Genomic DNA, 12,613 nt, shown 5'->3' with positions numbered 1-12,613 from the left:
TTTTGCAGTAGTGAGGATTGAATCCAGGGCCTTTGCACTGAGCTACATCCCCAGCCCTTTTTAATTTTTTATTTTCAGACAGGATCTCACTAAGTTGCCCAGGCTGGGTTAACCTTGTGGTCTTCCTGCCTCAGCCTCCCAGAGTGCTGGGATCACAAGTGTGTGACCCCATTCCTGGCTCAGGGAAACTCTTCTTTTTTTGGTACTGAGGAGTGAACCCAGAGCCTCCTGTGTTAGGCATGCTACCACTGAGCTGTATCCCCAGCCTTGTACAGGAAAATGGTTTGTTCTGCAGACCTGTCCCTTGCATTATGAGGGGCTCAGCTCCCTGATGACATCCCCACTAAAGCTCCCCTCAGAACATCTCTACACATTTCCATATGACTTCTCTTGGGATGGCATCTTCATGAACCACCTCCAAATAGGGGAGCCACGTGAAGGGAGGACTTTCTGCATTCTGATGAGCATGGCTATGGCCTAGGGACAAGGACAGGGCAGAGTGGGACGTCTGGAAGCCTGTGGCCCATGAAGAAGGCATCTGGCCAAGGTGTGGCTGGGCGAGCAGAGCCCGCTGCATTTCAGCACCTCTCAGTTGTTTGCTGTGGTTTGGGGTACGAGGACAGTGTGGTGCCTACTGGAGAGGAATCCTGGGCGCTTTGTGCACCCTGTTAATGGGATTAGCCTAGGGCCTGGCAGAATGGAGGAATTGATAGGCATGGAGGACTGTGCCTGGAATCAAAGAAAGAAGTTGTGGGGAGGGAGGAGAAGAGGAAGGCTTGAGTAGGGGAGAGCACAGTAAGGTTGGTGAGATTCCTCCTACTGCACAGGAACGGGCAGCGGTGACCAGGTCACCTGGATCCGCTGTGATCCTCCTGCCTCATCAGCCTCTGAGGGCTGGGATCCCAGGTGTGTGTCACAATACCCGGGAGGAAGTACGGATTTGTGAGGTATAAAGAAACACCTTAAAACCTCAACGGCCTGTGGGCCTGTACATCAGAAACCTTTAATGAATCCACAGGACCATCTCTGATCTTGCCTGTTCTTAGGAACTCCCTTGGGCTGGGCTAAGGAGGCATAAGCACGTGCTGGTGGCTGGCACTCCACAGTTCCCTGAAGAGCCTGTGTCCGAGTGTGGTGGGACATGGAATAGATGTGCCAGCAGGAGGAAGGAGGACCCCAAAGGAAGCCCAGACTCTATGTGATGTGGGCAGGTTTGCGGCCGTGACACAGAAGGTCGCTGTGTGCCCTTTGCATACTGTTTGGGTTTTGAATTGCCCCTTTACTCCTTGGCCCTCATGCCATTCTCAGAGCACCTTGCTGCCTGGCTGGCTCAGGCTGTGCCTTCAGCAGGTGGAGCTCAGCGAGTGCCTCCCCTCTCCCCTTTCTGGAACCTTCTTGGAGTGTACATGCTGTCTGAGTGGTGTTGTCTTCCCAGGAAATGCATTTCTTATATCTGCATTGTCTCTTTTTGTTCTTTAGTTGCATGGTGATGAATTTTGTCCTGTTTTGGATGCGACATTTGTAATGGTGGCTCGTGATTCTGACAATAAAGGGTAATTGCTATTTTTTTCTTAATGCTTTATTTTGAAGAATTTCAAAGATATGTAAAAGTAGAGATAAGAGTATAATGAATTTCCATATAACCATCACCTGGACTTAATAACATGAACATTTTTGCCAAATTTACTTCAGCTGTTTTTTCCTCTTAAGAAATAATATTTAAAAAAAGAAATACTATTTTAAAGCAGATCTCAGCTATAATGCCATTTTACCTCTAAATACTTCAGTGTAGACATCTTTTTCAAATGAGGATATTTGCATTTATTTACTAACACCAATTAATCTCACACATTAATGGGGTTTGGTGTGGTTTTTTTTTTTTTGTTTTATTGGTTTTGTTTTTGTTTTTTTTGGTACTGGAGATTGAACTTGGGACCTTGTGTTTGTGAGGCAGGTGGCAGAACCACTGAGCTAAATCTCCGGACCAAAAGAGGGTTTTAATTGCTGTATATATTGCTACCATTTTGTCCTTTTTTTCCCTAGGCCTTCTTGGTGTACCTGGCTAGGACATGTGTTAAAAACCTCATGAGTTTATATGGTCATTTCCAAGGCAAATTTAACCAAATAGACTTTACCTTGTTTGACTTTATATTTTCTCTTTTTTCTCTGAAATTGAATTCTTGGTTCCCAGTGAGAGTTCTGCCCGAGGCATCCAAACTGAGCACAGCTAACTGGAGTTGGGTGGGGCGGGAGGAACTGTTACTTGCTCTTTGCACAGGATAGAGCCTAACAGCCTGTGGGAAATCTCATTTGTATTAGAAACTTGATTTAGGAGTTAGCATGAGAATTCTTTTCTGTGATATGCAAAGCTTACTTGGAAAACCAAGTTAAGACTGAAAAAATATCTTGATGACTCTGATCCGAGCAAGGAATTGTCTCTCGCTCCTCCTTCCAGCCCCTGCTGACCAGTTGGCCCTTGGCTCCTTTTCAGCCTCTGAGGCTAATCAGACCTTTGGATTCTTTTTTTAAGGATATTTTATTTATTAATTTATTATTATTTTTTGAGACAGGGTCTCAAAGTGTAGTTCAGGCTGGCCTTGAACTCACTATGTAGCCCAGGCTGGCATTGAACTGGCACAGTCCTCCTGCCTCAGCCTCCTGAATACTGGGATTACAGGCATGTGCCACCACACCTGTCAGACCTTTGGATTCTGTCACTATGAAGTACCCTCTTTTCCCTTATTTTATTTTATTTTTTTGGTACCGGAGATTGAACTCAGGTCCTTGTGCTTGAGAGGCAGGTGGTGGAACCACTGAGCTAAATCCCCAGCCCGTTGAGTTTTTGATGCTTACAGAAAAGTAGAAAAAATAATGTAACAAACTCAGATTTCTTCACCTGAATTCACCCATTAACTTTGTACCACATTTGCCTGACTCTATTGTCCTTTATTTTTTTGTTTGTTTTTTTTGGTACTGGGGATCGAACTTGGGACCTTGTGCTTGCGAGGCAGGTGGCAGAACCACTGAGCTAAATCCCCGGCCCTGTTGTCCTTTATTAATACACACATATCCACAGTTTTTTTCAAATCATTTGCAAGTAAGTTTGAGACTGCTTTACCCATTAGTAGTTCAGCATGTATCTCCTGAGAACAAGGTAATTCTGTATTACCTAAATGTCTTTATTATATCCAAGAAATTTAACAATATTACTATTAGTTACATTACCTAATACATTGAACTGTGGAGTTACAACTGGCCTGACATATGAACAACTTGAGTTATGATTGGAATTTTAGTTTTAACTTATGAACAGAGTTTTGAGTTATGAGCCAAATGCTGGCTGTTTGTACTTCCAGATGGTCTCAGCTACAGATTTAACCCTTAAAGAATTCTGGAAGGAACATTACAACATCCTTTCCTGTGTGGGGTTAATTGAGAAATCCTGGGCCAATGTCTCTAAGGACACTGAGATCTGCCTGTGTACAGGAGAGACTTTGAAGGTTGTGTGGAGGAGCCTGAGCTTGCATTAATTAACTTGAGTTACAACCCCCCCCCTCTTGAGTGAATTGAGTTTGTAAGTCAAGGGTCCACTATATGTGATCCATATTCAAATTTTACCAGTTTTTCTAAAATATCCTTTATAGTGTTTTCCTTGATTCGGGATCCAGTCAAGGATCTTGTATTGCGTTTGCTTATATTCCTTTAGAGGAGTCCCCTTGCCATTTTCTCTTTTAAGTTTTTTATTTTTTTTTTTGAGGCAAGGTCTCACTATGTAGTTCAGGCTGGCCCTAAACTCATTATGCAGCCAGGCTGGTCTCAAACTTGTAATCCTAGTGGGCTGGGGATTTAGCTCAGTGGTTCCGGGGCCTGCCTTGCAAGCGCAAGGGCCTGAGTTCGATATCCGGTACCAAAACAAAACAAAACAAACTTGTAATCCTCCTGCTTTGGGCTCCCTAATGCTGGGATTACAGGCATGTGCCACCACACCTGGCTCTGGCATTGACATTTTTGAAGGGTCCTAGCCAGTTGTTTTGTAGAATGTTCTACAATTCATACAGTATTTGTTTCCTTGTGATTAGAATCAAGTTAGGCTTTTTGGTAGGCACCAGTATCCTCTTTGCAATGTGAACTTTCTAGTGTACTGATAAGTTTATAACCAGAAGGCTCTGTTAGTTGTTCCAGTGCTCATGTGTAAGGTACTGAGTAAGAATTACCCCAAATAAATGACAGAGTACTTTAAAACTAGTAATTGTGGATGTTCAATTTTTAATAGATAATGGTACTTAAACTGAATTTTTTTTTTTTTTAGGCCAGCATTTGTAAATCCACTCATCCCGGAAAGCCCAGAGGAGGAGGAGCTTTTTAGACAAGGAGAATGTAGATTAATTTTTTTATACTAAAAGAAAATCTAAAAGCACATTAATTATACTTCAGAAGAGATTACTTAAGATTATAATGGACTCTACATACCAGTCAAATGTCTTACTCATGCCGAGAATTTATTGAAAGTAAAAGTACCTTTTTTTTTGTTCCTTGGAGTCCATAGTTTGAGCAGTCTCACTGATCAACGTTCATTAAGTGAATTGTTTTCTCATTCTTACCGAAATGGGGAATGTCTACGGGATTACTGCTCGTCAGGGCCGTAGATGAGGGTGATACCAAGTGGTCTCACATTGAGCCAACAGCATCCCCAGCTGAAAGCAAATACTCATGGGAAATGTGTGGGGGGGTGCTGGGGTTGGGATCCAGGGCCTTGTACATCCTAGGCAAGGGCTTACCACTGAACTATACTCTGAGCCCCTCACTGGGAATTTTCTATGGCCTCTGCTGCCTTCTCATGGGACTTTATAGGCTCTGGGGCTCTTGGAGCAGCCTGCCCTGTGCTGTAGTGTGATCTGCTGCTCACGGCTCCTTCCTTTTTCTCCCGTGTTCCAGTGAACAAGGGGAGGAGGATTGCCTTCAGCTCCACCTCATTACTGAAAGTGGCGCCCAGTGCCCAGGAGAGGACCACCATACACGAGATGTTTCTTAGCACACTGGACCCAAAGTAAGTTAGGGTGCCAAGAGTTTAGGAAGGCATTTAAGCTTTGGCCTTCTCCAGAGCCACACTTGCCTGAATATATTGAGAGTTGTTTGCAAATTTTTCTTTCTCAGCAGTGAAAACCTGCTATTAACAGAGTGTGATTAATCTCCACTTGTACAGGACTATAAGTTTTCAGAGTCGAGTTTTACCACCTGGTGCAGTGTGGATGGAGACTACAAAGCTGAAGAGCTTAGAAGTTTGCCACCCTCAGGTATTGGAATCGTGGGACGTTGTCTGAATAGGCTGGCTTGCCTTCATATTTGTCCAAGATTTGATGTGCCTTTAAGCTCACCTCTTTTCTGCAGAACTGTTAATTCCTTTGTTCTGTGCATGATGGTCGCCATTAGATGGCATTTATTAATACTTATTTATATCCTCTAGGAGCGGAACATTTTCAATCGGATCTTTGGTGGTTTCCTTATGAGGAAAGCATATGAACTGGCATGGGCTACTGCCTGTAGCTTTGGGTGAGTTAGATTTAAGGCACCTTTAACTTCTGTGAAGCAATTTGTGCCACTTCCCTGAAAGGAAACATTTTAGACCAGTCTACCTATTTTTGGGAGTACCGTGTGTTATTTATTTTTGCAGTGCTAGTGGTTGAACCCTGGGACTTGTTCATGCTAGGCGAGTGCTATACTCACTGGGCTCCATCCCAGCCAGGAAATGGACTATATTTGCACACCAATACCAACTGGGTCTGACATTTCCTTTGAGAAGAGAAACCCACTGAGATAATAGGAAGAGAATTTGCAGAAGGGAAAAGAGAGAGTGATTTTGGCCCTTTGCAGTCACATGCAGCATCTTTTCCCATTCATCGCTGGTCTGGTCATTTCCTCCCTTCTCTGAGTTTATTCTTTGCTCATTTCTATTTTCATTTAGTTGAGTGTTAGGGGGAAATTTGAGACCATTTGAATTTTGAACTTCAGTCTACCTTTCTTCAAATAGTGGTTCCCGACCATTTGTGGTAGCAGTGGACGATATCATGTTTCAGAAACCTGTTGATGTTGGCTCCTTGCTCTTTCTGTCCTCGCAGGTAGGTGTGATAATAGATGAAAAATTATTGAGTTTTTCATTCAGATCTAGAAGAGAGGTTTCCATTCCGAAGTTGCTGTTTCTCTTATGACTGCCTTTTCCCCTTGGCAAATACAGTTGGCTAACTGGTGTCTATAATCTTAGGTGTGCTTTACTCAGAACAATTACATTCAAGTCAGAGTACATAGTGAAGTGGCCTCTCTCCTAAGTAAAGAGCACACGACCACCAATGTCTTTCATTTTACCTTCATGTCGGAAAAAGATGTGCCCTTGGTTTTCCCCAAAACATATGGAGGTAAGCAGCCATGGTTGGGTTTCCCTGATGAAGGGAAGACATTCTAAAGAAAACTTTTCCTTTATTGGTGGGGGGCAGTACTGTATTGGGGATCAGACCAAGGGCTTTGCATGTCCTAGGCAAGTGCTCTACCAGAGAGCTACATCCCTTTTCTCGTTCTAAATTGCTACAGGAAGGTTATCTATGCCTGTTGGCCCAAGAAAAGAATGTATCTTTAGGAGATTTTGCTTTTGAGGTTCTGCAGCTCTGAAAGCCAAAGATGCCTCCGGGCTTCAGGCAGCTGTTAACTGGTCTGCCCACCTGACTGTTGTCTGCAGGGCTGGTGCCAGCAGCCACTGGTCGTTCAGGACCAGTCTAGCCAGAGGAATTGACAAGAGGCGTGGCCCACTGCCTTGGGAATGCTGCATCCCAGCAGCTCAACAGCACATCCCTGTTGCTGGTTTCACCTGCTCATTACTGTCCCCATGTTCTCAAATGGTTGATTTTATGTGATTTTCCTAAGTGCTGAAAATTTTTCCAGGGTTATCTTTCTTATGTTTCAGAGTCCATGTTGTATTTAGATGGGCAGCGGCATTTCAGCTCCATGAGTGCCCCAGTGACCTCGAGGAAGGGCCACCTTGTGGATCTCTAGGACACCTCCCTTCTTGTGAAGCAGCCTCCACCCACAGCGACTCGTCTCGCCTGATGAAGGCCAGAGCAGATGCATTGGCGTTAGCATTGCTTCTCATCCTCATAGGGAAGGAGAAAGCATTCAGCCTGTAGGGTGATCAGAGAAGCAGAATGAGCCGTGACTGGATGGGGCTGGGGGACAGTGTTATTAAATAATAAATCCTTTCAAAGCTGTATTCATTGTGAACCTGTCAGGCTGACCCTGTCTGCTAAAGGAATTAGGGTAGAATACCTGTTTACCCAGTTGGACGCATTCCTTTCTTGCTCATACTGTAACTGTCAGTATGCAAAGTTTCCTGCCAGGGCATTTGGAGGACATTCTTTTTTTCCCCCTTTTTCCCTGTGTAGTGGTGCTGGGAATTGAACCCAGGGCCTTCACCCTGAGCTATATCCCAGTCTTTTTTTTTTGAGAGAGAGACTAAGTTGCTCATACTGGGCTCCAACTTGCCATCCTCATGCCTCTGCCTCCCAGAATGCTGGGATAACAGGCATGCACCACCATGCCCAGCTTGGATGATGTTGTTTATGTTTATTTATTTTTTTGAGACAGAATCTCGCTTTGTAGTGCAGGCTTGCCTTGAGCTTACTATGTAGCCCAGGCTAGCCTGAAACTCGCAGTGATCCTCCTGCCTCAGCCCCCCGAGTGCTGGGTTTACAGGTAGGATGATGTTCTTTAAGCCTACAGGATTGTATTTTGCTTCCCTGTTTCTCAACTACTGTTGTTAGCAGAAGGCAGATGAAATATTGGGCTGAAGGGACTCAACATAGGATATGGCTCTGAAAGATTTGTGGGAACTTTAGGTCTGAGAATACCATAAAGAAGTATTCAGAAATCATCTCTGTGGAGAGACACAGGGCCATTTGTTCATTCTTTTATTCACTACACTGCCCTTCGGCGTGCTTCTGAGGGTGGGGCAGAGCACTTGCTATATGCTAGGGAGGCACCCTCCTCATTACTTGATGGGAACTTTTTTATTTTTAATAATTCTCTTAATTTTCAGATTCTTCACACCCTCACAGCTTTAGTGATCTCAGAAATTAAACATTCTTATACTTTTCCACCAAAATGAGAAGAAACAGTAGCAGTACATTGTAATACCACACAATTTTTTACTATTTTTCTAACAAAAAGGAATACCTGGTATAACAGCAGAAAGTCTAAAAATAGAGAAAATATATCTTAAAACTTTAGGAAGACTTCAGGCAGACAGCTAAATATGTAAATTCTAAATATATAACATCAGCAACTCTTTTTCCCTCTTGGGTCATGAGCTATTCCAAAAAGGTTTAAATAGAGAAACTTTAATGAGTTTCAAGTGTGTATCCTAAAATATAAAATGAAATTGCTTTGAAAAGGAATATTGAGCTGGGTGTGGTGGCACACCCTTGTAGTCCAAGCACTCAGGAGGCTGAGGCAAGAGGATTGCTGTAAGTCTGAAGGCAGCCTGAACTACATAGAAAGACCCTGTTTTTTTTTTTATAGGAATATTGATTCAATAAGAGAGTCTGTTTTAGGTATATTTGGTTTCTGATTATACTTCATATCACCACAGTCATCATTCAAAGGGCAATCACTTTTTTCCAAAGGGGAAGCTGAATTTTAAGTTAGCACCCAGTTGTCCCCATAATTTCCCAATCAATACTGATATATATGCCATCAAGTATGCAAAGATTAGCAGAATCTCAGTTTAAAAATTTGGAGAAAATTATTTTAAAACACTAACAAATGTAAGCTAGAATTAGCTCTAGGCTATTTGGTCATAGTTTTACATTAAAAGGATGGATGATTAGACACCAGTGGAAAGTTTTGTTTGCTAAAAGTTTATATTAATGAAAAAAGATCATTAGTCTCCTAAGAGAAATTTCACAAAATGAAACCACTGCCTTCTGATTTAACTTTCAGACTAAGAAAGGGCAAACCCCGTATATCATACTTTTTTTTTCTGTCTGTAAACAAAAGTCAATATAAATGGTACTACGAGGAAACATGAGTGGTTATGTTTCAGGTTCCACAGCATAGTATAGTGTGGTGTAGCTCTCCCACCATAAATCTCTTGTGTTTCTGTTGTGGCTTTTCCTTTCCTTGGCAGTGCTGGGGATGTGACTCCTGGCCTCATGCATGCTAGGCAAGTGATCTACCACTCAGCTCCAGCCCAGCCCTCTTTATTTTTTTGGTACCAGAGATAAAAACGCCAGACCTTGAGGTGGCAAGGCAGGCGCGGTGCCACTGAGGTAATCCCCAGCACAGCCCTCTTATGTTTTCAGTACTGGCGATTGAATCCAGCACCTCATGAAAGGTTCTGTCACTGAGCTACATCTTAGCCTTCTTTTTCTTGTTTTTTTTTACCCCCTTGGTGGTGCTGGGCACTTTGCACCTTTATCCATCTGTTTCTGAAGTTGTATTGCAAATAAGAAGTGCTCCAAATTTATTAGTTTTACGGTAAAGTTTACTTCCTAGGGAACCAAGGAAGATGGGAACATCTCCCTTCTCTAGGCTGAAAAGCATGGATCTGTGTGAGTGCTTCAAAGGAAGCCGCTTGGCTTTTTCTTTTGGAATTCGCTTTCCCGATCAGGTGTTGAGGCTCTCTTTTCTTTTTCAGCGGCAGCATGTCCAGTTTTCTGGGTCACTTGATACCGCGTTCCTCCTCTGTTTTCCCACCAGGGTTAGCTTCTCTAGAGTAGGAACCCCTTGTGTTGAGTCTCAAGCATGACACCTAATTCTGTCGCTGCAGTTTGGTTTTGCTTGGACTTCTTCAGTATTTGTTTGCGCTCACATTTCTCTGGTGACAAGGTTGTAACTAGACCAGATTTTCTGGACTTTGAAGAAGCTGAGATTCCCTTCCTCGTAGGAACCCTCAATGTTAGCTTTCTGGCCTGTTGCGCATTTGCAGCTGTTCGGTCTCCAGTGGCTCTTCTCCTGCTTGGGGAACATTCCTTCCTCTTTGGCCAATAACCTCTGCACTTGTCACTAGCGTTGTCTTCCTCCCACTGCCAGCCGACTGTACTCTGCCCCATCCTGCGAGTCTCCTCATCTCCCCTTCTCACTCCCCCAGGGTGACTTAACTGGGGAACTGACCAGCTGACAGATTCTTGCCTGAAGGCTCTGGGCCTGCATTCCTTGGGACAGTGGTTTGGAATTGTCCCCCACAGTTCCATCCTCATGATTGACTATGTGCGGCCCACGAAGCGAACCATGAAGTGATCGGAGGGGGCAGAAGGGACAGCATTAATTTGCCTTCTCCACGATGACCTTGAGGTAGGGCTCACATACTGTGGTTACAAGGGAGGGTTACAGGCTCCATTGGGATCTCCAAGCAGATGGAGCACTGGCGAGGGACTAGGAAGGCAGAGCATGCTTGGGCGTGCCCATTCTGGGGTGGAATAGGATTATTCAAAGTTGGTGCTCCTGGAGGCCTCGCTCTGCTCTGTTCCCTTCTCCCTCTGCGCTGTGCTCTGGGAGGGAGGCTACCCGTGACTCCCAGGAACCAAGGTCAGCTAGCAGATGCTGCTTCCTAATTGGCACATGCCCCACGCCGCCCCGCCCTCAGAGCTGTCAGCTCTGGCCCCAACGCTACCCCTCTGGCTTCAGGCCAGATCCAGAAATCTGTTTTCTGGTCTCAGAGAACAAACCCTGAACCTTCACACTGAGCTAATCTCCAGCATCATGCCTTAATTTGGGGGGGCAGAGGCAAGATCTTGCTACGTCCCTCAGTTGCTCAGGCTGGTCTCACAAGTTGGGATCCTCCTGGTTCGGACTGCCAAGTATCTGGGAGGAAAGGTGTGAAGCAATGCTCCTGGCTGTTCTTCCTGACCCCACCCCACCCCACGGAGTCTGGGGCTGTAATTCAGTGATGGAGCACTTGCCTAGGAGGCCCTGGATTCCATGCCCATATCACAAGGGAAAAAGGAGTTGACTTCAGCATTCTTGGCACACGAGTGTGTCCTCATGTCGTGGTGGCCTTTTCTGTAGGAATTCCATATTCCCTTGGGTACCTGCATTCTCTCTGCTCTCACCTCTGCTTTCTCTCACCTCTCTCTTTTATTTTTGTTTTTTGTTTTGATTTTCTGAGACAGAGTCTTGCTAGGTAGTCCAGGCTGGCCTCGAACTCACCACATAGTCCAGGCTGGCCTAGCACAGCAATCCTCCTGCCTCAGCCTCCAGAGTACTGTCAAAATTTAATAATGTTATATACTTGAGCATGAAAATATCTGGAAGGAATTTGAGATTGTTCGATTTACAGAACCTTTTGGCAACTTGTATGTTCATGAAATGTGACACAGACTTGGCAAAAACCGGTTACACAATGTCATTAGAATCAAATAAGACGATCTCTACGAGTAATAGCTGTTGGATTCTTGCTGTGTCAGGTACTGTGCTGATGATATTATGATTTATTCTCTTACAGTAGCTCTTTGAGGTCAATACCACGATCACCCACATTTTGCAGGTGAGGAGCCTGAGGGTTAGAGAGGAAGAGGAGCTTCCCAAAGTCCACCATATAAATGTCTAAGTGGGTTAGGCCCAGACTAAGTCTAGAATCCTGCTCTTTTGCCTCATTTCTTACATATTTTCTCTGCTGTTAGGGTAGTGTTATTTAATGCCATATATATGTATATATATGTTTATGTACACAAACATACATATATAATGCGTTTGGGCCTCAAGCATAAAAGGTTGGCTGAAATATTTTTGGAATTTGTTTTAACTTCTTAAAACTTTTGCTACCATTGTGATTGACCTGAAGAGACCTGTGAGTGTTTGCTTCCCCCTTCCTTGGTAATAAATAATGAATTTACTATAAAAGAGGTAATAAGAGAGAATAATTAAAAATAGGGATTTGGACCTGGCATATACCTCTAATCCCAGTACTCTGGGAGGCGGAGGCAGGAGGGTTGAAAGTTCAAGCCAACCCGGGCAACTTAGTGACTTAGGAAGATCTTGTCTCAAAATAAAAAAATAAGAACAGGGGCTGGGGATTTAGCTTAGTGGTTCTCCCGTCTGCCTCAGAAGCGCAAGAACCTGAGTTTGATCCCTGGTACCAAAAAAAATAGAACAGGTTGAGGATATAGTTCAGTGTGAAGGCTCTGGGTTCAGTCCCCAGTACCACACACACATCCACACACAGTAATAAGGATTTGGCAAGTTCAAAAATGGACTCAAGTAGTTCCGCCACCTACCTTGCAAGCGCAAGAACCAGAGTTCAATCTCTGGTACCCCCCCAAAAAAAGTCTATTGGGCCAGGCATTTAGCTCAGTGGTTCTACCGCCTGCTTTTGCAAGCACAAGGTCCTGAGTTTGATCCCTGGTACAAAAAAAAAAAAAAAGGGATTCAAGGGCCCTTAGCTATATTTGCTTCTAGGTGAAACTTGTGCCATGAGTTTCCTGTGATTTAAGGGGATCAACCCAAGGTAGATTTGGGGGGTCCTTTGATCTAGCTGGTAGTATTTTGCAGGTAGTGTGACATTTTTTTTCCTGGTACTGGGATCGAACTCAGGACCTTGAACTTTGCAAGGCAGGTGCAGTGACTGAGCTAA

At 44.1% G+C, this 12,613-nt stretch overlaps 1 protein-coding gene across 2 annotated transcripts in view; it reads left to right on the top strand.

Annotated features, from left to right (window-relative positions):
* Acot9 (acyl-CoA thioesterase 9) overlaps positions 1–7,441 on the top strand; it is a 26,117-nt gene extending 18,676 nt beyond the window's left edge. For both annotated transcript variants that reach the window (XM_019204999.2, XM_019204998.2), the window contains 8 exons: positions 1,480–1,553; positions 4,310–4,377; positions 4,936–5,047; positions 5,204–5,294; positions 5,465–5,550; positions 6,029–6,116; positions 6,260–6,410; positions 6,953–7,441. In XM_019204999.2, the coding sequence (XP_019060544.1) occupies positions 1,480–1,553; positions 4,310–4,377; positions 4,936–5,047; positions 5,204–5,294; positions 5,465–5,550; positions 6,029–6,116; positions 6,260–6,410; positions 6,953–7,041 (759 nt within the window). In that variant the 3' untranslated portion in view covers positions 7,042–7,441. The remainder of the gene's footprint in view (positions 1–1,479; positions 1,554–4,309; positions 4,378–4,935; positions 5,048–5,203; positions 5,295–5,464; positions 5,551–6,028; positions 6,117–6,259; positions 6,411–6,952) is intronic.
* Positions 7,442–12,613: the final 5,172 nt, after the last annotated feature.

This window comes from Fukomys damarensis, unplaced genomic scaffold, assembly GCF_012274545.1.
Source record: "Fukomys damarensis isolate Sample0158 unplaced genomic scaffold, DMR_v1.0_HiC HiC_scaffold_39, whole genome shotgun sequence".
Classification (NCBI taxonomy): domain Eukaryota; kingdom Metazoa; phylum Chordata; class Mammalia; order Rodentia; family Bathyergidae; genus Fukomys; species Fukomys damarensis.
The sequence above is the reverse complement of the archived record's forward strand: the minus strand, read 5'-3'. Positions and strand labels throughout refer to the sequence as shown.